The following is a 25,968-nucleotide window of genomic DNA, read 5'->3' on the forward strand; positions in this document are numbered from 1 at the left end:
GCTCCGGACGCACAGGCTCAGTGGCCATGGGAGCACAGGCTCTGGGCGCGCAGGCTCAGCGGCCATGGCTCACGGGCCCGGCCGCCCCGCGGCATGTTGGATCTTCCCGGACCGGGGCACGAACCCGTGTCCCCTGCCTCGGCAGGTGGACTCTCAACTACTGCGCCACCAGGGAAGCCCTGTGGTTATTTTTATAAACAATTAGGTGAAGTCAAATCTTTTCAGTGTGAAATATCTTAATTTGTTTTGTTTCTTATTTTGCTTACCACTTCTTGTAGCTTTGTGAAGGCATTTGAAACATCCTGAATTGATTTTATCTTTATTGTAGTCTCTGGATATTTCTTTTCTTACAGAGGTCAGAGCTGACCCTTGGATAGTGATAGTGCCAATCACTAAGTCTTAACTACTTTTTCTTTGTTTGGGATTGGATGTTTTATTCATCATTGAGGTAGAGATTTTGATAGAGGCTGATGGAGTAACAGATTTGGGCCATCTGTTCTACTTATTCTTTCTTTCTTGGTAGTTGATTTTTTCATAAAAAATTTGAGCCAGGTTTATAGATTCAGTCTGCTTTAGATATAAACAAAGAAGTTTTGGCAGGACTTAAATAGAAACATACTCCTACCAGTTGAAAGGACGTTAAGACTCTTCACCATCCTCCCCTACCCCGTTTTGTGAAAATAATCCTCACATCTTTTTTCTTCTTTTCTTTTTAATTTTTTTGGCCGCATCGTTCGGCATGTGGAATCTTAGTTTCCCGACCAGGGATCAAACTCATGCCACCTGCGGTGGAAGTGTGGGTTCTTAACCACTGGACTACCAGGGAAGTCCCAATCCTTGTATCTCTAACACACTTCCAGCATGCAGGGCCCTTCACTGACCCTGTTTTTGCGGTAGTCAAGGAAAAGTTTGGCTAGGGGTCACCTAACCACGGGCAACCAGTTGATTTTGATGTGGTCATTGAACACATACTTGCCCTTGGGTCTGTCCCATGCTAAGCATGGTGGGGAATAGAGTGACTCTAACACCAGAATGTAAGCCCTGTGACTGCAAGGCTGGTTTTGGTTTTGTTCATTGTCTGTATTACCAAAAACACTGCCTGGCATGTAGTACGTACTCAACAGATAGTTGTTGAATCACGAAATAAAATATGCCCTCAGATAATATACAGTCCCTTTGAGGACCAAGTCTGACAGCTATTTAAAAGATAGCCACTACTGTAAGACAGTACTAGTTTACTACTTGTCTGATCATAGTGGAAACTAAATTAGAAGTTTATTACAAGGAGATAGTGAGGGCAGCTTCATTCAAAAAAGCTTCATAGAGGAAGTGGCACTTAACTTGTATCTTGAAGTCTATTTAGGGTAAATAAAGGGAAAGTACAGGGCATTATACGTGAGAAGAACATTATAAATGTAGACTTGGAGATGAGCACGGGCTTGTTCCTTCATAGAACCAATCTTTTAAATTACATGCTAAACTTATGTATTTTTAAAAATAAAGTCAGCATTTGTGTGACATATTTGTCTTTTAAAAACTGTGTAACTCATTATAAAATATGAATAGAGGACCTCTGAAAGGTGACCTCAGTTCCCCTTTCACAAAAATAAATCATGAAAGTATTCAAAAACTAATTAGGTGATAGCTGCCTGATGCCAGAAAAAAGACTCAAAACCATCCAATGTTCAGTGAGAATTTACTTTCTTCCTGACTGCTTTTTAGAAGAAGTGCTGTTAGACTATGACATAGGAAGGGTGGGAAAGCTATACAAACAGGGCGTTGGTGCCATTCAGGTTCAGGGCAGATGTGATTCAGGTGTAGGGTAGGCACCACTGGAAAATCAAGTAATGGCTAGTATATTACCATGATTCCACTGTCTATTAATGGTGCCCAGTCTCTCAATATCAGGAAATAATGAGCTGCATGCCATGAAATTATGGTTTGCCCACCTCCTGTTCTCTCTTCCTGCCTCCCACTGCCAATGCTCACTTATCCATTGATTAAATCTGGGTATATCTGCCCACCCTGTTTCTTACTGTCTTGCATTTCAGCTTTAGTGGCAGAAGGCATCCTGATCTGGAAAATGAAATGTTGACTTAGTAAATCAAAGACCTTTCTGGATCTTAGATTCTTTGGTTCTGGGTTTTGTGTCATTGACAACCAAAAGGGATAGAATAATGGTAGGAAGGGTAGTATTATGGTACTAGTATCAGAAATCAGCAGCTACAGCCTCTTTTCCACCCCTCATACACCCTACTGGTATGTAGAGTGACAAAAGTCTAAATTTTAGGTGTCCTACCCACAGGGTGCCCTAGTTACAGAAAATTCACAGTGATTCAGAAAACTTTTCTGGTAGAAGAGGTACCTCAATGATTAGATCTTGTCCTCTAGGAGAAAATGAAATAGCTAGGCCCAAAGCTGTCATTTCCACAGATGCTATCATATTTAATCCCACAACATTACAGCTAATTATATCAATTATAGCATCAGAAGGGGAGTGAATTTCAGAGAAGTTCAATAACTTGAATCAGCCAAACATCTTTAAATGGTGAAGTTGGACTTTGTTTCCTTTTTGCCTAATTCCAGCACCGATCTGCTCACAGTATCATATGATAAATACAGACAAAAAGGATATGAGAACATTGACAAAGGTAACAAACTGATAAAATGCAAATCGTATTTGTTAAAGGAAATGTGTAAGTTCAGTAAACCTAATAGGAGGGCTCAAATCCAAGATGTAATTGATAAGCTGTGTCAGCAAGCCAAGGGCTCTTTATAAATTGTGCTTCTGGAACAGCCCATTCTTTTTCTCCTTTCTGAATAGATGAATTCCTAACTCCACGTTTCCCCTCATCCTTCTATATCGAGTGACAAGTGCCACCTGCTGGCCAAGCAATGAAGCATTTTCATTTTCATCGTCTCTTGTGATTGTTTAGCTACTAATTGACCTATCATCTAGATAATTGTTATTCTGTTTTTCAGTAAGCCTAGACAATAATTTTAAAACCATAAGGTAGAGTTACAGAGTCAAGTCCTCTGCATTTGAGGACTTTCCAGTCCTCAATTTTTCCCCTTTCTCAGTTTTAACTCACAATTTACAGTCTCTTCTACCTTCTATTGTACGACAGGACAACTATGTCATAATCAAACACACGGAATATAGTTTTAGGTCCATTTCATTCAGGGATTTTTGGTATCACTTCAAATCCACTTAATGTCTTCAAATCATTATAAGGCAGATGATAACTTGATTCCCTGAATGAAGCCTGCTCTATATTTACCCATTTGTACATAAGTATAGTTAATGGGTAGTATATTTATATAATCAATATGTTTGTGCAAATGTGCTGTATTGCTTATATATTCTCTAGGTCTTTCTGGGTTAACTTTTCTGATTAATGTTTATTTCTCATCTGGAGCCATAGTTCAGGCTCTCTCTAATCTGACACTACTCCTTTTTTGGCCTGAGTTTCTTCCCTTCTGCATCATTCTCCCACTGAGCTGCCCCATGTTCCTTATCTGCTTTCTCCACTTCCACGCTGCTGAGTGCCTTCGTTCCTGCCATTTTTTCTGAAATGACCTCTGCCCCTTCCCTAGTCCTTCAAGATCCCAAACTAGTGTCATTGCTGTATGAAGTTTTCTCTCATTTCCCTACCTGTAAAAATATCTCCTTCCTTCCAGTCCCCTTTGCCCTTGATGTTTGTCTTTCTCAAGAGCATGTTTCACTTTCTACCTGGTATTATAGTTAGTTGTGTACCTGATCGGTCTCCTATATTCGACTATAAGGTTTTTGAAAGAAGAGACCATTCTTATTCATTGCGTTTCCAACAACACCTAGGCCTGGCCATTTTACAGAGTAGGTGTTCACCAAACAACGAGTGAAGGATTGAAGGAACAATTTGATTTGTTCCTTCACAAATAGGTAAAAGGATTCTTCACAAATAGGTAGAAAGATAGTAAATATTTTTCATTGGATTGGTTGAAGTTATGTAGGTTAGACTTAAAATCTTCTGCATATATTCTTGGAGACCATAATGTTCTTACACTTGGTCAAAATAAAGTGTTGCATTTGAGTGGGAGTATAGAGACTATATTTGGATTTCATTTGTCACATTCATAGTTTTTGCATCAAATGAATAGCCTTTGTAAAATTCCATGCCTGTTGGAAAGGAACTCCAGCAATAGCATTCTGTTCTTTCGCGGTGCTCATGTGGACACACAAACTGAAACCGTATAGTCTGGCAATTCCCACATTGGCTGTTTTAGCGGTAAATGTGGAGCAAAGCAGCCTTGCTGAACTTGTAGCTGTGTTTTTCAAATTGAAATGGCATATCTGAGCACAACTTTATAATGAATAATGTGGATGCATTTTCCCATTTAGAATTTAATCGTTTTAATGTGTCATTATTGTGTAGGATGCTGAGATTTCAAATCTGTATAACTATGGAGACAGATGCCTTAGAAAATATATTTATTCGTTGAGTAATTTTCAGCCTCCTTACGTAAACTGTCATGATCTAAAATTTATGACACCTAAAGACCCTTGTCTAGCAAGAGGCTAATATACTCCCTGTAATTGAAATGTTTTACTTTATTACTCTTGCTGCAAAGATCCCATTTTTCTATGGTGATGCATTGCCTTTCCAAAAAGGATAATGCATGATATACTCACCCTGGTGGGCCCTGTGTTCACAGCATAGCAGACGAGATGTTATTGCTCATGAGGAACTAATGTAGAAGTTCCTTGAGAGCAGGTATCATGTGTTCATCTTCTCATGTACCTCTCACCATCACATCTGGCTCATTGTTGGGCACAGTAGACGTTGAACTGCAGCTGTTCAACTCCTTAGCTTGATTTACTTGTCCAAATTCTTTTCTTTTTTTTATTGAATTATAATTGACATACAGTGTTATAGTAGTTTCAGGTGTATAACATAGTGATTCAATACTTTTTATGTGACAAAATGATCACCACAATGTTTAACTACCATCTGCTACCACAAAGGGTTATTACAATATTATTGACTGTATCCCTTATGCTGTACACTACATCCTCCTGACTTATTTATTTTATAACTGGAATTTTGTATCTCTTAATCAGTTTCACCTATTTTGCCCATTTCCTCATCCCCTTCCCCTCTGGCAGCCACCAGTTTGTGTCTATGAATCTGTTTCTGTTTTGCTTTGTCCACTTTTTTTTTTTTATGCTCTACATATAAGTGAGATCATGTGGTATTTGTCTTTCTCTGTCTGACTTATTTCACTTAGCATAATACCCTCTAGATATAGCCATGTTGTCACAGATGGCAAGAGTTCATTCTATTTTTATGGTGGACTAGTATTCCATTGTATATATATATATATATATATATATATATATATATATATATATAGGCTACATCTTCTTTATCCATTCATCTGTCCATGGGCATTTAAGTTGTTTCCATGTCTTGGCTATTGTAAATAGTGCTGCAGTGAACATAGGGATACATATACTTTTTGAATTAGTGTTTTTGTTTTCTTCGGATAAATATCCAGAAATGGAATTGCTGGATCGTATGATAGTTCTGTTTTTAGTTTTCTGGGGAACATCCATACTGTTTTTCATAGTGACTGCACCAAGACATTTCTGCCAGTGGTGCACAGGGGTTCCCTTTTCTCCACATCCTCACCAACACTTGTTATTTTTTGTCTTTTTGATGATAGCCATTCTGACAGGTGTGAGGTGTCATCTAATCTCATTGTGGTTTTGGTTTGCATTTCCCTGATGATTAGTGATGTTGAGCATCTTTTCATGTGTTGATCAGCCATCTCTATGTCTTCTTTGGGAAAATGTCTATTTAGGTTCCCTGCCCATTTTTAATTGGGTTGTTTGGGGTTTCTTTGATACTGAGGTTATGTAAGTTCTTTATATATTTTGGATATCAACCCCTTGTCAGATTTGCAAATACCTTCTCCCATTCAGTAGGTTGCCTTTCCTTTTGTTGATGGTTTCCTGTGCTGTGCAAAAGCTTTTTAGTTTGATGTAGTCCCAGTTGTTTATTTTTCCTTTTGTTGCCCTGTCTGAGGAGACAGATCCAAAAAAATATTGCTAAGCCTGATGTCAAAAAGTTTACTGCATATGTTTTCTTCTAGGAGTTTTTTTTTTCGCGGTATGTGGGCCTCTCACTGTTGTGGCCTCTCCCGTTGCGGGACACAGGCCCCGGATGCGCAGGCTCAGTGGCCATGGCTCATGGGTCTAGCCGCTCCACAGCATGTGGGATCTTCCCGGACCGGGGCACAAACCCGTGTCCCCTGCATCGGCAGGCGGACTCTCAACCACTGTGCCGCCAGGGAAGCCCCTTCTAGGAGTTTTATGGTTTCAGGTCTTACATTTGAGTCTTTAACCCATTTTGAGTTTATTTTTGTATATGGTATGAGAAAATGGTCCGTCAAATTATTTTCTTATTCATCATTTCTTGAGGAGCTGATGTCACGCTACCTGACAGAACAGCACTGTAGTTTACTAAACAGACCAGGACAGTACCTGTGATAGGAGCATCAGAACAGCCTTGCTTCAGGGAACAGTGTGGTGTGGGGAGTCTATGACAGCTCCTGGCTTCATAAGTCACCCTGTTTTGTCCTGGAGGTTGGGACCAAGGAATGCCATCCATTGTTGTCTGCTCCTGGCTTTCACATAAGTGACCAAACGTTGTTGCTGAGGGACAGTAGGAACTCCAGAGGGAGCTCATCCTTCCTCTGAGAAGGACAGAAGTAGCTTTGACAGTGGCTGGCAGTCTTGCCACACTCCGTCCCTCTCTGCATGTCAATCAGCCATTCTTAGTCACATCTGCAGAGACGCAGAGAGAAGGAGAGGTTTAGGTGTGTTGCCTGAATGATTTTCACTGCAGCGAATACTAATTTGGGTTTCACTGCAAATACACCTATTTGATCAGTGCCCATAAGCACCTGAACTCTATCCACAACCAGTTTTTGCTGAGTGCACGTACTAATCAGGAACAGTCAGAGGCTGCCTCGTATCCCAGATGCACCTCAGGGCCTGTTTCCTGACTCTTCTCAGAGTGAGGTTCAGGTATTTGGCTTCCTTCCAGAGCAGGCTACTCTCTGGTTCCCTCTGAAGGAACCCTGTGTGTCTGAGCCTGTACCTCTGAGCTTGAGTACTGTTTCTCATCTGTTAGACCTAATCTCACTTCTTACTCAGGACCCAACTTTACATTTTGAATTCAGTTTAAGGAAATGTACCTCATGATTTTTCTGATTTTGAACTCAAACCCCATAGCTTGTGCCCCTCAATTTAACCTTGTTAAGTCTTTGTCTCCTGATCATATTCTTTTTTTTTTTTCCTGATCATATTCTTGATCTGAATCTGTATCCTTCTTCTGTCCTAAGTCCTGTAGGCTTAAGCAGAATTTAAACTTAATCTCACTTGAGTTACATTTTCCACCTTGTCCTTTATCAGTATATGCTTTAACCTCCCACTCCTCCAGTCAGTCTTGCTTGGCTGGGCCCAGCCTTCTAACAAAGGGCATGGAGTCTCTTGACACACTGGGGGGTTCTAATCCAATCCAAGAGAAATAACTGATGTTTGTCCATGACTTTTGCTTTGCAGTGGTCTAGAATCATCCTTCCTCTACTCTGAGAATCCTCAAGAAGGTCTTCTAGCCAAGACCACTAGTAGTAATACCTGGCATTTGAAAATAACTAAGTATTATTTAAAATACTTCTGAACAAGGGCAGATCTAGTTTTTTGGAGTCTGAGGTTTATACATTTTGGGGGATCCCCTTCAAAAAAGAAGGTGCAAAATTATAAACACGAAGTGAGACACAGGGCCCTGTGTAAGGGAGGGGTCCTGAAGCTCACACTTCATTTGCTTCATGATTTATCTGCCACGTGGTTCTGCATATACTATACCATTTGATCACCACAGCGTTTTTGTAGTAAAAGATAATTGCATAGTTTTCGTATGTCCAATTCCCTTCTCCTCTCCAGTTTCTTCCCTAAGATTTCCATAATTATGTATATTTTGGTGAATTCTAAAACTACCCTGAATAATTACTCTAACTGTACATATTACCTACATGTGGAAACTTAAATGAGAAGGGTGAATGGAAGGATTAAATGATAAGAGCACTTACAATGTGCCACCCTTAGAGGTGCTTTATTTATTTGTTTAAAGTTATTTATTTATTTTTGGCTGTGTTGGGTCTTTGTTGCTGCACGCGGGCTTTCTCTGGTTGCAGCGAGCAGGGGCTACTCTTCGTTGCGGTGCGCGGGCTTCTCATTGCGGTGGCTTCTCTTGTTGTGGAGCATGGGCTCTAGGTGTGCGGGCTTCAGTAGTTGTGGCACATGAGCTCAGTAGCTCAGGCCCTAGAGCACAGGCTCAGTAGTTGTGGTGCACGGGCTTAGTTGCTCCGCGGCATGTGGGATCTTCCCGGACCAGGACTCGAACCCGTGTTCCCTGCATTGGCAGGTGGATTCTTAACCACTGCGTCATCAGGGAAGTATGACGTGCTTTAAATATACTGACTCATTTAATCCTTATGACCATCCTGTGATTGTTATGAGTCCTTTTTTATCCACGAGGAAACCGAGGCACAGAGAAGTAACTTGCCAAGTGTGGGGTTAGGAATCTGCAGAACTGTGATTTCAACTGACACAGTCAAGCTCCAGACCCCTCATTCTATTACTAGACTATGTTGCCTCTCTGGCTGAGGTCACAGAAACAAGGTAGGAACAGAGCTAGATCAAAAATATGAGATTAAAGGCCTTCCCTGGAGGTCCAGTGGTTGAGACTCCGTGCTTCCACGGCATGGGGCACAGGTTCGATTCCTGGTCGGAGAACTAAGATCCCACATGCCACACAGCATGGCCAAAAAAAAATTAAAAATGAGATTAATTCTTAGTTCAAAGCTGTTTGAACTACTCTGCTCTCCTGCTTTCAGTTTGGATTGATAGCTCTTCAGTGTGGGAGAAATTGGGTAATTAATAACTAATGGTAATCAGATTTTTTTATTTTTTGAGGAGCTCTGACTATATTAGGCAGAGTTGGAGGGCAGTGATCATTTTGGAAAGCTGTGCAGAGGGAGGGATGCTTAGGGGCTCCTTGAAGAAGGAGGCTGTGGAAGCAGAATATGGCGGACAGTACACTGGCCTGCTGTCAGGATACCTAACGTCAGGTCCTGGCTCTGCTGTTTATAAGCTGAGTGACCTCAGGTCTGTCTGATGTCACTAGTCCTTGATCCTAGTATACCTCTCCCCCTCCAGCTCAGTAAAAGGGGATTAGACTAGATATTTATGAAGACACATCCAATTTTAGAGCCTATGCGTATTAGTTGCGCATCTTCATTTACAGGCTAAGTTTAAAATATCTATATATATTAATTTTATTCTGAATGCAAACATGAGGTTTCTGGAGCAGAGCAGATCATTATTTAATTATAGCAAATAATCGTGCTGATTCCCTTTTGCCCTAATTTGTACCCCTGGGGCAACGGATGAGATGAGGCAGATCGTATGTTATCCTACATATACTGGAGTTTGTACCACTAGCATGGAACTCTGAAAGAAATGAATCTGGATATTTATATAGGAGAGGGACAGCCATCTCCGTAACCCTACACTACCCCCCGACAGACAAGCACACTTCCTTGCTCTTTGAGAAGGATTCTGGGTTCTTACTCTTACCCTTTGGAATATAAATAAATCTCTTGGGGGCAAGGTAAGACTAGCTTCTTCGGCTATGTCTCCATGGCCCCAGATCTCATTCCTTCCTTAAAATGTAAACACATACCTCCAGGGAGGTAGATTTCTTCAGATGCTCTCTCACTAATAATTAGTCATAAATTAAATTCCAAGATTTGTTCTTCTAGGCTAGGTCTCAAATTTTGGTAAAATTTGATCAGAAAGCCTTCACGGTGCAGAAACATAAAAATATTTTCTCTACAGTCCCACAAAGCATGGATATAAAATTAAAAGGGAGAATCTCCTGCCTTCCAGGGCTGTGAATCTATGATGATTGGGCCATCTGTGTAAGTATGTCACATGTTTGTAAAAATGCAGATTCCTGAGATCTACAGCAGACTGACTGAACAAGAATCTGTGGGACAGAAGCCTTAGAATCTGCATTTCTGCACAGCTCCCCACACGATTCTTATGCACCACAGACTTTCTCTTCTTTATTCCTGAGTTAAGGATCCTTCAGTTTTTCTGCTGCCAGAGATACTTCATATTATGCAGCTTTTGCTATTGAATCTGTGATTTTCAGGACTTTCCAAACATGTAAAGAAATGTAACAGTCTTGCCGGGAGAGTTTATGAGTGTCATATAAAAATAAATACTGATATTAGAAAGGTTTCTAGGGTGATGATGATTCTTTGAAATCTGAAAAGGTGATGGTGATGATAAAGATGATACCACTAGTAAACAACTACTCATTAAGTAACTGAGACAGAATTTGAAATGGATTAGCTATGTTACATGGATTTCTGTTTTGCAAAGAAATACAAAGCTGTGCCAACATTATTGATATTTTTCTATTCAAAATGTAGTTGAGACGTTTTCTTTTTGAATATTGTATTTATTTATTTATTTGGCTACACCAGGTCTTAGTTGCGGCATGTGGGATCTAGTTCCCTGACCAGGGAATGAACCTGGGCCCCCTGCATTGGGAGTGTGGAGTCTTAGCCACTGGACCACCAGGGAAGTCCCTAGTTGAGACATTTTTGCTGTGTTTTTCTATGATGTCTGAAGTTCTTTTGTAGAAACACAACTCTGAAATGAATATAAAAAGAGGAAAACTAATGGAATTAAAATTTTTTTTTTTATTACTCACAACTCTAGTGATGAGATTAGTAGTTCAGGTCAAAACTCATTACAGTAAAATTTTATAGCCAAAAGTAATTATCTTTAAGCTAGCACCAAAATTATACAAACCCAAATGATTTAAGTGTATCATACATTGTAACTAGGCTAGGCTCAATCCATTTTGCTATATTAGGAATAAGACACTGACATTTAATATAAAGCATCTCGGGCTTCCCTGGTGGCGTAGTGGTTGGGAGTCCGCCTGCCGATGCAGGGGACACGGGTTCGTGCCCGGGTCCTGGAAGATCCCACGTGCCACGGAGCGGCTAGGCCCGTGAGCCATGGCCGCTGATCCTGCATGTCTGGAGCCTGTGCTCCGCAACGGGAGAGGCCACAGCAGTGAGAGGCCCGTGTACCGCAAATATATATATATATATATATATATATAAAGCATCTCAAATATGTGATAACATCTGACAGGTAGTGGAGAAGTTTAGTCACATTATGAGTGCAGAATAGACTTGTGGCAGTGTTTCAACAGTGGAAGAGATGAGCAGTAGGCCCTGGGAGCATCTGTTAATCACCAACATTTTATTGAGTACCTATAAAGTGCTAAACATTGTGATAGGTACTACAGATAAAAAATGACTTTGAGAGTTTACAGTCTGTTGAGAGAGATACCCGTATTACCATAACTATAAGACAGTGTGATACATACCATGATAAATATAGGTAGAAAGAGATATAGGAGGCTTCTGCTATAAATATGGCTATATAGATGTAGCATCTTCCTGTTTTTTCCTGGGAGTCTTCTAAGAGCAACAGGAAAACAGAAAACAAAAATGCAACTCCAATTTCAGTCAAGCTAGGAAACATATATCAAAATACTGCAGTGCTGCCAAAAGCAGTCAAGATAATGCAGGAGCTCCACAGGAGGAAAGGAAGAGGAATGGAAAGACGAGACCAGCAATAGCACCTCTAAAGAATTAACACAAATACACTTACTGAAGAAGGGTTCATCTGGAGATGGAACAGCTATAGCCTTTATCTACAATAGCTGGGAGGCAACAGGAACCTTACTGGACCTGCTTTGGTTCACAGAAGTAGAAGATGTGGAATGCACATGAAAGTACTCCAAAAAGCCATATTTGCAGAAGCAGTGTTTTTTGGATAAAGATTAGAAGAAAAGAGGTTTTGCTTGTGGAAAAAAAAACTTGCCTAAACTCTTATCCTCTACCTACCCTTCCTATAGAAAATTCTGGGAAAGAGCTAGTCCTGGAAAACCTAACTCTTATAATGATGTATTTAAGAAACAAACTAGTAGCATAGCTAAATATCTACAAAAAAAAGAAAAAAATCCAGTAAAATATGAATATGGCACCATATAAATATATAACATATAAATATATAACATATAAATATCATAAACAAAAAGGAAACAAAATCCAGTAAGATATAAATGACAAAAAAGGAGCAACTACATCCGTTGCTGATAAAAAAAAAAAAAAACTCTTAGCTTGTCAGGAACAGAAGAAAACTCCCTCAGTATGATAAAGGACATCTACAAAAACCTTACAGCAAAAATTGTACTTACTAGTGAAAGACTAAAATCTCTCCCCTAAGATCGGGAATTAGACAAGGAGGTTTGCTGTCATCACTCCAATTCAGCATTTACAGGAGGTTCTAGAAGTACAAGAAAGACAGAAAAGAAAAGGCATTCTGACTGCAAAGGAAGAGGTAAAACTGGTTCTTTTCAGATGTGATAGTCTATGTAGGAAATTGAATGGAATCTGTTAAAAAGTTACTGGAATTGGTAAAATGAGCTTAGCAAAGTTGCAGCGTTCAAAATCAGTATATAAAAATCAACTATTTTGATTTACTAGCATCAGACAATTGTAATTGAAATTTTAAAATATAATACCATTTCCAATAGCATTAAAATACATGAAATACTTCAGGAAAAATTTGACAAAAGATGAGTAAGACCTGCACTGAAAACTACAAAACACTGATGAAAAAATTAAATAAAGCAAATAAATAGAGAGGTAACCTACGTTCATGAGTTTGAAGACTCAATATCGTTAAGATGTCAATTCTCTCTAATAGGTCTATAGATTTAACCCAATGTTAATCAAAATCCAAGCTAGTTGTTTGTGGGGTTTTTTTTTGGTAGAAATTGTAAAATGTATAAAATTCATATGGAGTGCAGAGGATTTAAAATAACTTTGAAAAAGAACAAAGTTGGTGGGGTTGACACCATCTAATTTCAAGGCATTATAAACCTATGGTAATCAAGACAATTTGGTATTGGTGTTAAAAGAGACAAATAGAGCCATGGGACATAATAAAGAGTACAGAAATAGACTCATACATTTGTGGTCAATTGTTTTTCAACAACGGGACCAATACATTTCATTGGGAGAAAGAAATAATCTTTTCAACAAATGATACCAAAACACTTGGATAGTCATATATACCTCAAAATAATGAACCTTGACTCTTACCTCAAACCAAATAAAAATTATGGGAAATGCAGCATAGGCCAAATGTAAAACCTAAAACTATAAACCTTCTAGAAGAATGTGTGGGAAAAAATTTTAGTGGCCTAGCGTTTGGCAAAGATTTCTTAAATATGATACCAAAAGCATGAGCTATAAAAGAAAATTTAACAAATTTGATTCCATCAAAATTTAAAAACTTTGCTCTTCAAAGGACACAAGAAATCAAAAAATCAAGCCACAGACTGGGAGAAAATATTTACAAAACTCTATCTGATCTGGACTGATATCTAGAATGTATAAAGAACTTTAAAAACTCAATAATAAGACACACAACACATTTAAAAAGTAGGCAGTTTTGAGACTCTAAACAGAGGACTCAGCTGAGCCACACTGTACTTGGGCTTCTGCCCTGTAGAACTGGTACTATCAGTTCTTCCTATTAGTCCCTCCAACCTGAGGGCTCTAAGAACTTCCTGCTTTTGCTAACATCTAGGGTACCTTCCATCTGCTGGTAGTCTTCTTAGCCTCTTCCATCTCTTCTGTTACCAGTCACTGTAGTAAATTCCTTCTGTTCTAAAAGAGTGGGAAGAACATTTGAACAGACATTTCACTAAGGGAGATATACAGACAGCAAATAAATACATGAATGTAAGCATACATCTACACAAAAACTTATATGCTCATAGTAGTTTTTTAAATTTTTAAAAAAATTTTTAACATCTTATTAGAGTATAATTGCTTTACAATGGTGTGTCAGTTTCTGCTTTATAACAAAGTGAATCAGTTATACATATACATATGTCCCCATATTCCCTCCATCTTGCGTCTCCCTCCCACCCTCCCTATCCCACCCCTCTAGGTGGTCACAAAGCACCGAGCTGATCATCCTATGCTATGTGGCTGCTTCCCACCAGCTATCTATTTGACATTTGGCAATGTATATTTGTCAATGCTACTCTCTCACTTTGTTCCCAGCTTACACTTCCCCCTCCCTGTGTCCTCAAGTCCATTCTCTATGTCTGCATTTTTATTCCTGTCCTGCCCCTAGGTTCATCAGAACCATTTTTAATTTTTTTAGATTCCATATATATATATGTGTTAGCATATGGTATTTGCTTCTCTCTTTCTGACTTACTTCACTCTGTATGACAGACTCTAAGTCCATCCACCTCACTACAAATAACTCAGTTTCATTTCTTTTTATGGCTGAGTAATATTCCATTGTATATATGTGCCACATCTACTTTATCCATTCATCTGTCGATGGACATTTAGGTTGCTTCCATGTCCTGGCTATTGTAAATAGAGCTGCAATGAACATTTTGGTACATGACTCTTTTTGAATTGTGGTTTTCTCAGGGTATATGCCCAGTAGTGGGATTGCTGCGTCGTATGGTAGTTCTATTTGTAGTTTTTAAGGAACTTCCATACTGTTCTATATAGTGGCTGTATCAATTTACATTCCCATCAACAGTGCAAGAGGGTTCCCTTTTCTCCACACCCTCTCCAGCATTTATTGTTTCTAGATTTTTTGATGATGGCAATTCTGACCGGTGTGAGGTGATACCTCATTGTAGTTTTGATTTGCATTTCTCTAATGATTAATGATGTTGAGCATTCTTTCATGTGTTTGTTGGCAGTCTGTATATCTTCTTTGGAGAAATGTCTATTTAGGTCTTCTGCCCAGTTTTGGATTGGGCTGTTTGTTTTTTTGATGTTGAGCTGCATGAGTTGCTTGTAAATTTTGGAGATTAATCCTTTGTCAGTTGCTTCATTTGCAAATATTTTCTCCCATTCTGAGGGTTGTCTTTTGGTCTTGTTTATGGTTTCCTTTGCTGTGCAAAAGCTTTGAAGTTTCATTAGGTCCCATTTGTTTGTTTTTGTTTTTATTTCCATTTCTCGAGGAGGTGGGTCAAAAAGGGTCTTGCTGTGATTTATGTCATAGAGTGTACAGCCTATGTTTTCCTCTAAGAGTTTGATGGTGTCTGGCCTTACATTTAGGTCTTTAATCCATTTTGAGTTTATTTTTGTGTATGGTGTTAGGGAGTGTTCTAATTTCATTCTTTTACATGTAGCTGTCCAGTTTTCCCAGTGCCACTTATTGAAGAGGCTGTCTTTTCTCCACTGTATATTCTTGCCTTTACCAAAGATAAGGTGACCATATGTGTGTGGGTTTATCTCTGGGCTTTCTATCCTGTTCCATTGATCTATATTTCTGTTTTTGTGCCAGTACCATACTGTCTTGATTCATAGTAGTTTTGTTTGTAATAGCCAAACACTGGAAGTCACCCAAGTGACTATCAATAGGTGAAAGGACAAATTGTGGTATGTCCGTTCAGTGGAATACAACTCAGCAATAAAAAGGAATGAACTATTGATCCACAAAGCAATATGGATTAATTTCAAAATAATTCTTCCTAGTGAAAGAAACCAGACGAAAAAGATTTATGATTCCACTTAAGATAAAATTCTAGAAAATGCAGATGATCTATGCTGAGAGAAAGCAGATCAGTGGTTGCCCATGGATGGGATGGGGGTAGGAAGAGGTGTAGGGAGGGGTCAGAGGGAGGGAGCTCAAGGAAACCTTTGGGCATAGTTAACTATAGCAAACACTGTATGATATATATGAAAGTTATTAAGAGAGTAGATCCTAGGAGTTCTCATTACAAGGAAAAACTTTTTTTCTTTTTTTATTGTATCTATATGAGATGATGGATGATAACTAAACTTATTGTGGTAATCATTTCACAATATATGTAAGCCAAGCCATTACCTTAAACTTAATGATGTATGACAATTATATCTCAAAACTAACTGGAGGTGGGGAAGGAATACAATGCAGCTGTAAAAAGGGAATGAAGAAGCTTTTTAAGTACTAATAGAGAAAGATCTGTAGGATATATCCTTAAGTAAAAAAGAAAGATGCAGACTGTGTGTATAATATACTACCATTTTTCCCCACCTCAGAAAAGCAGGGAAACCTTATGTACATATGCTTGTATTATAGATGACGTATAAGCAAATCTCTGGAAAAATAAACAAGAAATAAGTAGCAGTGGTTACTTGTTAGTGGAATATGAACTGGACAAATAGAGAATGGAGTAATAAGGAGACTTAAAAATACACGTTTAAAAATATATGTTTTTCCATGTGAATCTGTATGTATAGTGAGAGATATCTATATAAACATCCAGAAAAATGTCAGGGGAGTATAGAAGTTAAAGCAATTAATTTTCCTTTGGGGAATAGGAGCAGGAATTCGGCGTGGGTAATACTTGAACTGAGACTTGAAGGATGAGTCAAATTCGACAACTGGAGGATATCAGAAAGGTCATTCCAGGCAAAGGAAATGGGTGATACAAGGGCACGGGGACATGAAAGTGAACCTGAGGAATAGTAAATGTGACTGAGCATTTAGTGTATGAGGGCAACAAGGGGTGTCAGATGGAGGGAAAGAGGTTCAGAAGAAGAATTTAGAAAGTTAGTTGCAACCGTTTGAAAGCCGCTTGTATGTCATGCTAGGTGCTGTTTGGCTTTATTTAATAAACTTGAATTGAATGTGGTCTGTGTGCCACACCATGTGGCAGGTGCTACCGAAATGAGACTCTGTCTTCTAAGCTAGTGGTCTCAGTCCTGACTGCGTATGAGAATCACTCAGAGAGCTTTAATAACTACCGATGCCAGGCCCCATCCCCACATAATTGAATTAGAATGTCAGGGTGTAAGGACTTGGCATCAATAGTGTTTTTTTTAAGTCTTACCAGGTGATTCTAAGCAAATGCATCCAAGTTTGAGAATTCCGCCTCCCCTTCTCTTTCCCCCTCTTCTTCTCTCTTGTCTTCCTTATTTTAATGAAGTGAATAATATTGTGTAGAAAGGGGTTGTGGCACAGGTCTAGAGAAGTCTCTGAACTGGAAGCAAGAAAATGAGGAGGTTATAGAAAATAGTTCAAGCAAAAGACGATAAAGTCATTTAAACAGGGAGGTGACTTGAGACTAGTGCAAACCTGTGGACTGAGAGTGATTATTAGCCCAGGACAGCCTAGCTTGAATGTCTGGGTGTTTGGTGATGTTACTAGTCAAAAGAGGGACTGCACGAGGAAGTACAGATTGGGGGGGGGGGCGGTGGGTACAGGTACACAGGTGAAATAATTCAGGTTTGGAAGGGTTGCCTTAAAGGTACCTACAACTTATAAGATGCCACCAAGGGCCATTTGGATCTCAGGACAGAGGAAAAGGCCCTATTTCAACATCTATGCAGGCCATTCACACTGGAAAAATTTTCAGCAGCTCCAACCCTTAACATCCAACCCAAACTGGAGTCAGGACTCCAGTTTGGATGTTAGGGTATTAACAAGAGCAAGGTAAATTTTCTGTGCTAGAGAACGTGGACACTGTGCTAGATACCACGATGGCATCTGTGGCACAGCGAAAGAAAGTGGGTGCACCAAAAAGGAGGTGCAAGCGGATCCCCTAACCAGGGTCTCATTCCAAGGGGAGTGACCCTGGGTCTGGGGTGCAGGCCCACGTTACTCTTTATGTTCTCTTTGAATATTTCATTAACATCTCATCATTTTAGTGTAACAATTATCACATCAAAATATTAGCTTAGAAGGTGCTTCTTTTTCAGGAAAAACAAATGCTTTCTCTCTCTACTTATGCCTCTGAGTACAAGACAGGAGTTGGTTGCTGAGGGTAAGGCAGCATCTCAGTTATTAGGGACACAGTTAAGGCCAGTCTATCCTCAAAAGTCCCTTGAAGCTCAGGCCCAGAGCTCTGAACTATACAGAGCTGTTGCTGAAGGTCAAGATTTATTCCAGATGCTGGGACCTACAAGTGGAGACAAAGGGTCTCCAGAGAGGGGAGATGAGGGCTGTGGAGACAGTGTTTAATACAGTGGCCCCTTGTATTGCTTTTAAGACATTTGATCTATAATACTTCATTGGATTGTCTTGTACTGTCCAGTCGCTACCAGTCAGACATCATTGCTCTGTGTCTAAACTGAAAGGGACTCCTTAGTAATGATTGGTGAGAATATGTGATCTTGGCACTTCTTTAAGAAATGAAGAATATTGAATTATTTTAATATGTCAGTTGAAAGTTATTTTTACTTACGTTTGTCTAATGATTTTTTTCCATAATAGCCTCAGTTTATACCAACAATTAGGATCCCTGCGTTCACTACCACATGCCAAACTTCAGCACCTAAGGTGAGTAATTAAAGTGGGATTGAGCCATTTGTAACATTTCCCATATGAAGGATAAGACTTATCAAGGGCTAAATGTCATCATGGTTTAATAGGTTCAGAAAGTGAAGCACTGTTACATATTTTTTCACTGTCATCATTTTTTTCTTATTAGAGTAATACATGTTTATTAGGAAAAACTCAGAAAATAAAATATAAATAAGAAATTTAAATCACCCATTGTTTTACTGCCTGGAGACATTGACCATTTTAAATATTTTAATGTATTTATAATTGTATCTTTTCAGTATATCCTTTCCAATATATTTCAAGATATATTTCATAGAAAAATATATATTTGTGTATTATATAAAATTATACATTTAAAATCAGAGAGAGTGTGTGTTTGTCCTTGGATATATATTTGCCTAGAAATATGTTGTATATGTAATTTCTACATTGTTTCTTGTTTCTGCTAAATGTCATATTATAGTCCTCAAATGTCTGTTATTATCTAAAATTTAAAATTTTTCAAACCTTTAGAGTTATACCAATCACACACAAAAAATTATGGAAAACTCTTTATAATTTTGTTTCTTCACATTTCTTAACAGGCAAATGGTGGGATTGATAAACCCCAACCAAACTTCAGATGAATAGATTACTGACCTATATGCACCAGGGATCCAAAAGCAAGAAAGTCTTTGTTGGGGAGGAAGTCAGGAAGCACAGTGTATTCTCAATTTGCATCCTCAAAATCAGAAAGTTTCTTGACTCAGCTGAGCTCTGCTAAATCAAATTCTGAATGAGCCATTACAGCTGTATACATTTGCCAATGTATTTGCAACATACATTTGCCAAAATTCTAAGCTTCTGATTTTTAAAATTTTTATTAGAAATAAATATCATCTAATGTCATAAGATTATAAGGGAAATGGTAATTAATTATAAATAAGCCAGCTGCCAAAAATTAAAAGCATGTTCTTTGTTATTTAAGGGAAATACGAAAATTCAGAGAATCAGGCCTTCCGGTGATGACTTGATGCATGAGTCTCTTTCATCCTTTGAGCTTTCGGTCAACCATAGAGACTGGAAAAGTAACACAGGAGAGGCGGATTCCGGTGTAGAGCATGTTTCAGAGACTAAAATTACGAAGAAGCCTATGCAGAAGAAAGTGAAACCTCAACAGTGGAGACATCCAGCCGCCCTGCTGGAAAGTGTCAAACTAGCTGAGAGATCCCAGGTGTTTTCTTTTTTTCTTCTCTTATTCACAAAATGTATAGTAATTCACTTTTCCAGGAATAGCATTCTGTAAGGGTTTTGCTTCATTTTCACATTTTTAAAGCACTCTAATTATAGCATACACATTGTAATCTGAGTTTCCTGGACAAGGTTCCAATTTCTTTTTTTTTTCTATATTCTCTCTTTTGGAGCAAAAGTCAGGTTGCTAATATCAGCACCAAAGGGCCCCTAAAGAACACCTCTGTGGGATAAAGATTTTAATCTGTATTTAAGAGAGAAATATTTGTATAGGATAAACCTGTAATCTTGAGGATTTTGCATTCAGTGCTTTATAGCAAAAATGCTTAGCCAAATTTTACATAAGTAGTTATCCCTGTAGTCAGAGTTCTGGAAAAATGAGATGTGATGTTGATAATAGAACTAAGTGCTGAGCTTGATTTTAAAGAATGTACCACCCTAGAATTTCCACGTATCTAAGTGAGTTTGTTTCTTTTAAAAGGAATCATTACACTTTTATTCTTACAAGGTTACACTTATTTAATTCCTCTTTGAGAATCTGCCCTCAGATTCAGTATATAACAGTAACAACACTTACAACTGAGTGGGCATTTACCCTGTGCCAGATTCAATGTTAAATGACTACAGATATTATCTCACTACCTTTTAAAAAATCTTTTATAAGCCAAAATTTATTGCCTAGTTTATCTGCCTTCTTAATCAAATTTGACTTCTAATGTCTTTTGACTGTTTCCAAAAATTAAATTCACCCTTAAAGGGTGAATATGGGGCACATGGAAAATATTCAAATGAGTTACCATAGGTTCTGAAAGCAAGAAACTAATTTGATTAGCAAATATCCACTGAGCCCTGTGTAAGATACTGTGTTAAGCATGGTGGGAGACAAGATTTCAGGCGTGGTTCTTTCAGAAGGAATTATTCTGAATAATAGTTACATTACAGAAATATCTCACACATTTGTGAGATATCTTTGGAAAATGGTATGGATTCTTGAAAATCTTTAGTGATGGAGACTCATTACCTCCTAAGGCAGCCTTTCTCATTTCATTTTTGGGTAGCTCATTCTCTTAAAATATTTGAAATCCAGTTCCCTATAATTTTGAAACTTTGGCCCTAAGTCTTTTCTTGAGACTATAGAAGAAGCTAAGCTGAATCTGTCTACAATCTTCAGAATTTTACTTCAAATTATGTATCCTATTTGAATGTAAAAATTCATCTGTTCAGCAGATACTCAACTTCTGCTATGTCTAAAAAACTTCATGCTTATAGTATAAAAAGTAGCTGCTATTACTTTATAGTTATATCTCCTTTAACCCCTGATTTCCATTCATTAGCTGTGGAATTTCAAGATTTGGGATTTGTAGGCCTATTTTGTGGGTGAATTGCATGCTCCAAAAACAACGTACAAGTGATCGCAAAGTTGAAGTGAGCCCAGGTGTTAGAATAACACATTTTAGACTTTAAATATGGAGATTCACATAGGTATATGTGAATCTATATATCTATATGTATATATATATAAAATCATCTATTATGTGCCATTCAGTATGCCAGCCAGCTACAGGGGATTCAACTATGAGCAAAATCACATATGGTCCCAAGCCCCCACTGAACTTATAGTCTAGTGGTGGAGACAGACAATCCAGTGATTATACAGACAAATGTGAACTGCTACTGTGGTAATTTTTATGAAATAGTAGCATGAATCCTTGTAATATGAGATTTGACTCTGGGAGGACAGAGGAGTCTTCCCTGAAAAAGCAATGACATATAACTTTTAGGATAGAATTCCAGCTAAGTGGGTAAGAGGGGAGGAAGAGCATTTCCAATCAATGCAAACATCATTTGCTAATGAGGGAACATGTAATACAAAGTAACTTAAGAAGACAACTAAGCTATGGTGGGGCAGAGAGGGAAAAGGGGGCTGTGGTGTGATCAGAACCATGCAGGCCTATAGGCTTTGATAAGTGGTTTTGTATTTATCCTGAAAGCAATGGGAAACTACTGAAGGGTTTTAAGCAGGGAAGTGGTGTGATCTTATCTTCCTTTAGAAAAGATTGCTTTGGTTGAGTATGAAAGATGGATTAGTAGAGAGCAGAGTGAATGTGGGCAGAGCAGTTAAAAGGCTATTGCAATGGCCCTGTGGGGAAATAACGGTGTGGGTGAGGGTGATCCTGTGGAGTGAAGAGGAGTGGATACTTTGTTCCTTGTGTGTTTGCCTTGAGGAGGGAGCACTGACCTGTTTGTTGAGATATTGGGTGTAGATGGTCAGAGAAGCTGAATTCTGTTGAGAGGCTAACTCAACCAGGCAAAGGCCTAAAAAGTCCATTGACTTAATGACTTAGTGGTAATAGGGATGATCACAGGAAGAATTTTATTGTTGTTGGACTAAAGAGAATAGAAACCAGATTAGAATGGATTGATTAGCAAGTGGAAGGTAAAGAAATGAAGACATGTTGTATGTCAACTCTTGGGAAGATAAGTTTACCTCAGAAGATAGTCTATACTAAGAAAATCTGGAAGTGAAGTGGATAGATCAGAAGACTGTGAAATTTTTGATAAGAACTTGAAAAATGAATTTAGTCAGGTTTAAACTGCAATTCAAAAGGCTTTTGATTACTTGAGGATTATTTGCAGTACATTCTAATCTCCTATCCAGTTAACACAACAATAGGCATCACCACTTCCATACAGAGGAAGTACAGGACGTGTGATTAATTTTGATATTAGCCTAAGTAGATGGAATTAGGAAGACAGGCTAAACACTCCAACTAAATCTTATTATGTGTTCCAAAAGCTTGATAAAAATGGCTCTGGAATTAGCCAGTGTTTAACCTTATATATACCACAATTCAGCTCTCTTAATACAGGTAATTAATTAATTGTTCTTCCTAGAGAATTGTTTTATCACATACTTGAATTTCTCAGAAGATTCCACTTTTTTTATACTAATCCCCCCCCCCACCATTTCCTGAAGATGGGGCTCCCAACAAAAATAATGTATTTGTTTCCTACATCTGCAACTTTTAATTCCTTTGAATTTTCCCTTAGTTTCCTTGATTAATTCATTTCACTCAACAAATGTTTATTAAGCATTTACTCTGGGCTGGGTGCTGTGGACTCAGAGATAAATAAGACAGGTTTTGCCCTCAAGAAGTTGAGTCTACCTCTAGCCATTCCAATCAAAGGAGACCTTTCCCTGTATCATAAGTTTTTCATTCCAGTGGTTTCTCACCTTTTCAAGTATGAAGAAACACTTTTCAATATCAAAAAGTGACTGCATTTAGGCCTTTAATCCATTTGAGTTTATCTTTGTATATGTTGTTAGAGAACATGCTAATTTCATTCCTTTACATGTAGCTGTCCAGTTTTCCCAGCACCACTCATTGAAGAGACTGTCTTTTCTCTATTGTATATTCTTGCCTCCTTGGTCGGTAATTGACCATAAATGCATGGGTTTATTTCTGGGCTTTCTATCCTGTTGCATTGATCTATGTGTCTGTTCTTGTGCCAGTACCATACTGTTTTGATTACTGTAGCTTTGTAGTACAGTCTGGAGTCAGGGAGCATGATTCCTCTAGCCTCTTTGTTCTTTCTCAAGATTGTTTTGGCTATTTGGGGTCTTTTGTGTTTCCATACAAATTAAAACATTTTTTGTTCCAGTTCTGTGAAAATGCCATTGGTAATTTGATAGGGATTGCACTGAATCTGTAGATTGCCTTGGGTAGTATGATCATTTTAACAGTATTGATTCTTCCAATCCAAGAACATGATATATCTTTCCATTTGTTTGTGTCACCTTCAGTTTCTTTCATCAGTGTCTAATAGTTTACAGAGTACAGACCTTTTGCCTGCTTAGGTATGTTTATTCCTAGGTATTTTATTCTTTTTGATGTGACAGTAAGTTGGATTTGGATTGTTTCCTTAATTTCTCTTTTTGATATTTCATTGTTAGTATATAGAAATGCAGCAGATTACTGTATATTAATTTTGTATCCTGCAACTTTACCAAATTCATTGATGAGCTCTAGTCATTTTCTGGTGGTGTCTTTAGGATTTTCTCTATATAGTATCATGCCATCTGCAAACAGTGAGTTTTACTTCTTCCTTTCCAATTTGGATTCCTTTTATTTCTTTTTCTTCTCTGATTGCTGTGGCTAGGACTTCCAAAACTATGTTGAATAAAAATGGTGAGAGTGGGCACCCTTGTCTTGTTCCTGATCTAAGAGGAAATGCTTTCAGGTTTTCACCATTGAGTAGGATGTTACCTGTGTGTCTGTCATATTTGGCCTTTATTATGTTGATGTATGTTCCCTCTATGTCCACTTTCTGGAGAGTTTTTAATCATAAATGGGTGTTGAATTTTATCCAAAGCTTTTCCTGCATCTATTGAGATGATCATATGGTTTTGAGTTTTCAATTTGTTAATGTGGGGTGTATCACATTGATTGATTTGCAGATATTGAAAATTCTTGCATCTCTGGGATAAATCCCAGTTGATCATGGTGTATGATCCCTTTAATTTATTGTTGGATTCAGTTTGCTAGTATTTTGTTGAGAATTTTTGCATCTATGTTCATCAGCGATATGGAACTGTAATTTTGTTTTGTGAGATCTTTGGTTTTGGTGTCAGAGTGATGCTGACCTCATAGAATGAGTTTGGAAGTGTTCCTTCCTCTGTAATTTTTTGTAATAGTTTCTAAAGATAGGTGTTAACTCTTCTTTAAATGTTCGATAGAATTCACCTGTGAAGCCATCTGTTCCTGGACTTTTGTTTGCTGGGAGTTTTTTAAATTACTGATTCAGTTTCAGTACTGGTAATTGGTCTGTTCATATTTTCTATTTCTTCCTGGTTCAGTCTTGGGAGATTGTACCTTTCTAAGAATTTGTCCATTTTTTCTAGGTTGTTCATTTTAATGGTATATAGTTGTTCATAGTAGTCTCATAATCCTTTGTATTTCTGTGGTGTCCATTTATTTTCTCCTTTTTCATTTCAGATTTTTTTGATTTGGGCCCTCTCCCTTTTTTTCTTGATGAGTCTGGCTAAAGGTTTATCAATTTTGTTTATCTTTTCAAAGAACCAGCTTTTAGTTTCATTTATCTTTTCTATTTTTTTTTCTTTTAGTCTCTATTTCATTTATTTCTGCTCTGATCTTTATGATTTCTTTTCTTCTATTAAACTTGGGTTGGTTTGTTCTTCTTTCTCTAGTTCCCTTAGGTGGAAAGTCAGGTTATTTGAGATTTACCTTTCCTGAGGTAAGCTTGTATTGCTATAAACTTCCCTCCTAGAGCTGCTTTTTCTGTGTCCCATAGGTTTTGGATCATTGTGTTTTTGTTTTCATTTATCTCTAGGTATTTTTTGATTTCTCCAGTGATCCACTAGCCGTTTAGTAGCATATTGTTTAGCCTCCACGTGTTTCTGTTTTTTGCAGTTTTTTCCTGTAATTGATAATAAAATAAACTCAAAATGATTAAAGACCTAAATGTAAGACCGGATACTATAAAAATCCTAGAGGAAAACATAGGCAGAACACTCTTTGACATAATCACAGCAATATTTTTTTTGATCTGTCCCCTATAGTAATGGAAACAAAAGCAAAAATAAATAAATGGAACCTAATTAAACTTAAAAGCTTTTGCACAGCAAAGGAAACAGTAAACAAAATGAAGGGACAGCCTACAGAATGGGAGAAAATATTTGCAAATGATTCAACCAACAAGGGATTAATCTCCAAAATATAAAAGCAGCTTATACAGCTCAATATCAAAAAAAACAAACAACCCGGTCAAAAAATGGCAGAAGATCTAACTACTGTATACATTTCTCCACAGTAGACATACAGAAAGCCAACAGGTACATGAAAAGATGCTCAATATCACTAAACATTAGGGAAATGCAAATCAAAACCATAATGAGATATCACCTTACACCTGTCAGAATGGCTGTCATCAAAAAACCCACAAATAACAAATATTGGTGAGAAAAAGGAATGCTTGTACACTGTTGGTGGGAATGTAAATTGGTGCATTCACTGTGGAAAACAGTATGGAGGTTTCTCAAAAAACTAAAAATAGAACTACCCCATGACCCAGCAGTTCCACTCCTGGATATATATTTGAAAAAACCAAAACACTACTTTGAAAAGATACAAGCCACCCCAATGTTCATAGCAGCATTATTGACAATTGCCAAGATATGGAAGCAACCTAAGTGTCCA

The 25,968-nt window shown here is 38.0% G+C and overlaps 1 protein-coding gene across 1 annotated transcript in view; it reads left to right on the top strand.

The window, feature by feature from the left end:
- The window catches only part of MORC1 (MORC family CW-type zinc finger 1), a 350,504-nt gene that overhangs the window by 276,904 nt on the left and 47,632 nt on the right, over positions 1-25,968 (top strand). Inside the window, exons 24-25 of the mRNA XM_067738944.1 lie at positions 18,449-18,514; positions 19,488-19,733. Of these exons, the coding sequence (XP_067595045.1) occupies positions 18,449-18,514; positions 19,488-19,733 (312 nt within the window). The remainder of the gene's footprint in view (positions 1-18,448; positions 18,515-19,487; positions 19,734-25,968) is intronic.

The sequence above is a fragment of the Pseudorca crassidens genome, chromosome 5 (assembly GCF_039906515.1).
Source record: "Pseudorca crassidens isolate mPseCra1 chromosome 5, mPseCra1.hap1, whole genome shotgun sequence".
Classification (NCBI taxonomy): Eukaryota; Metazoa; Chordata; class Mammalia; order Artiodactyla; family Delphinidae; genus Pseudorca; species Pseudorca crassidens.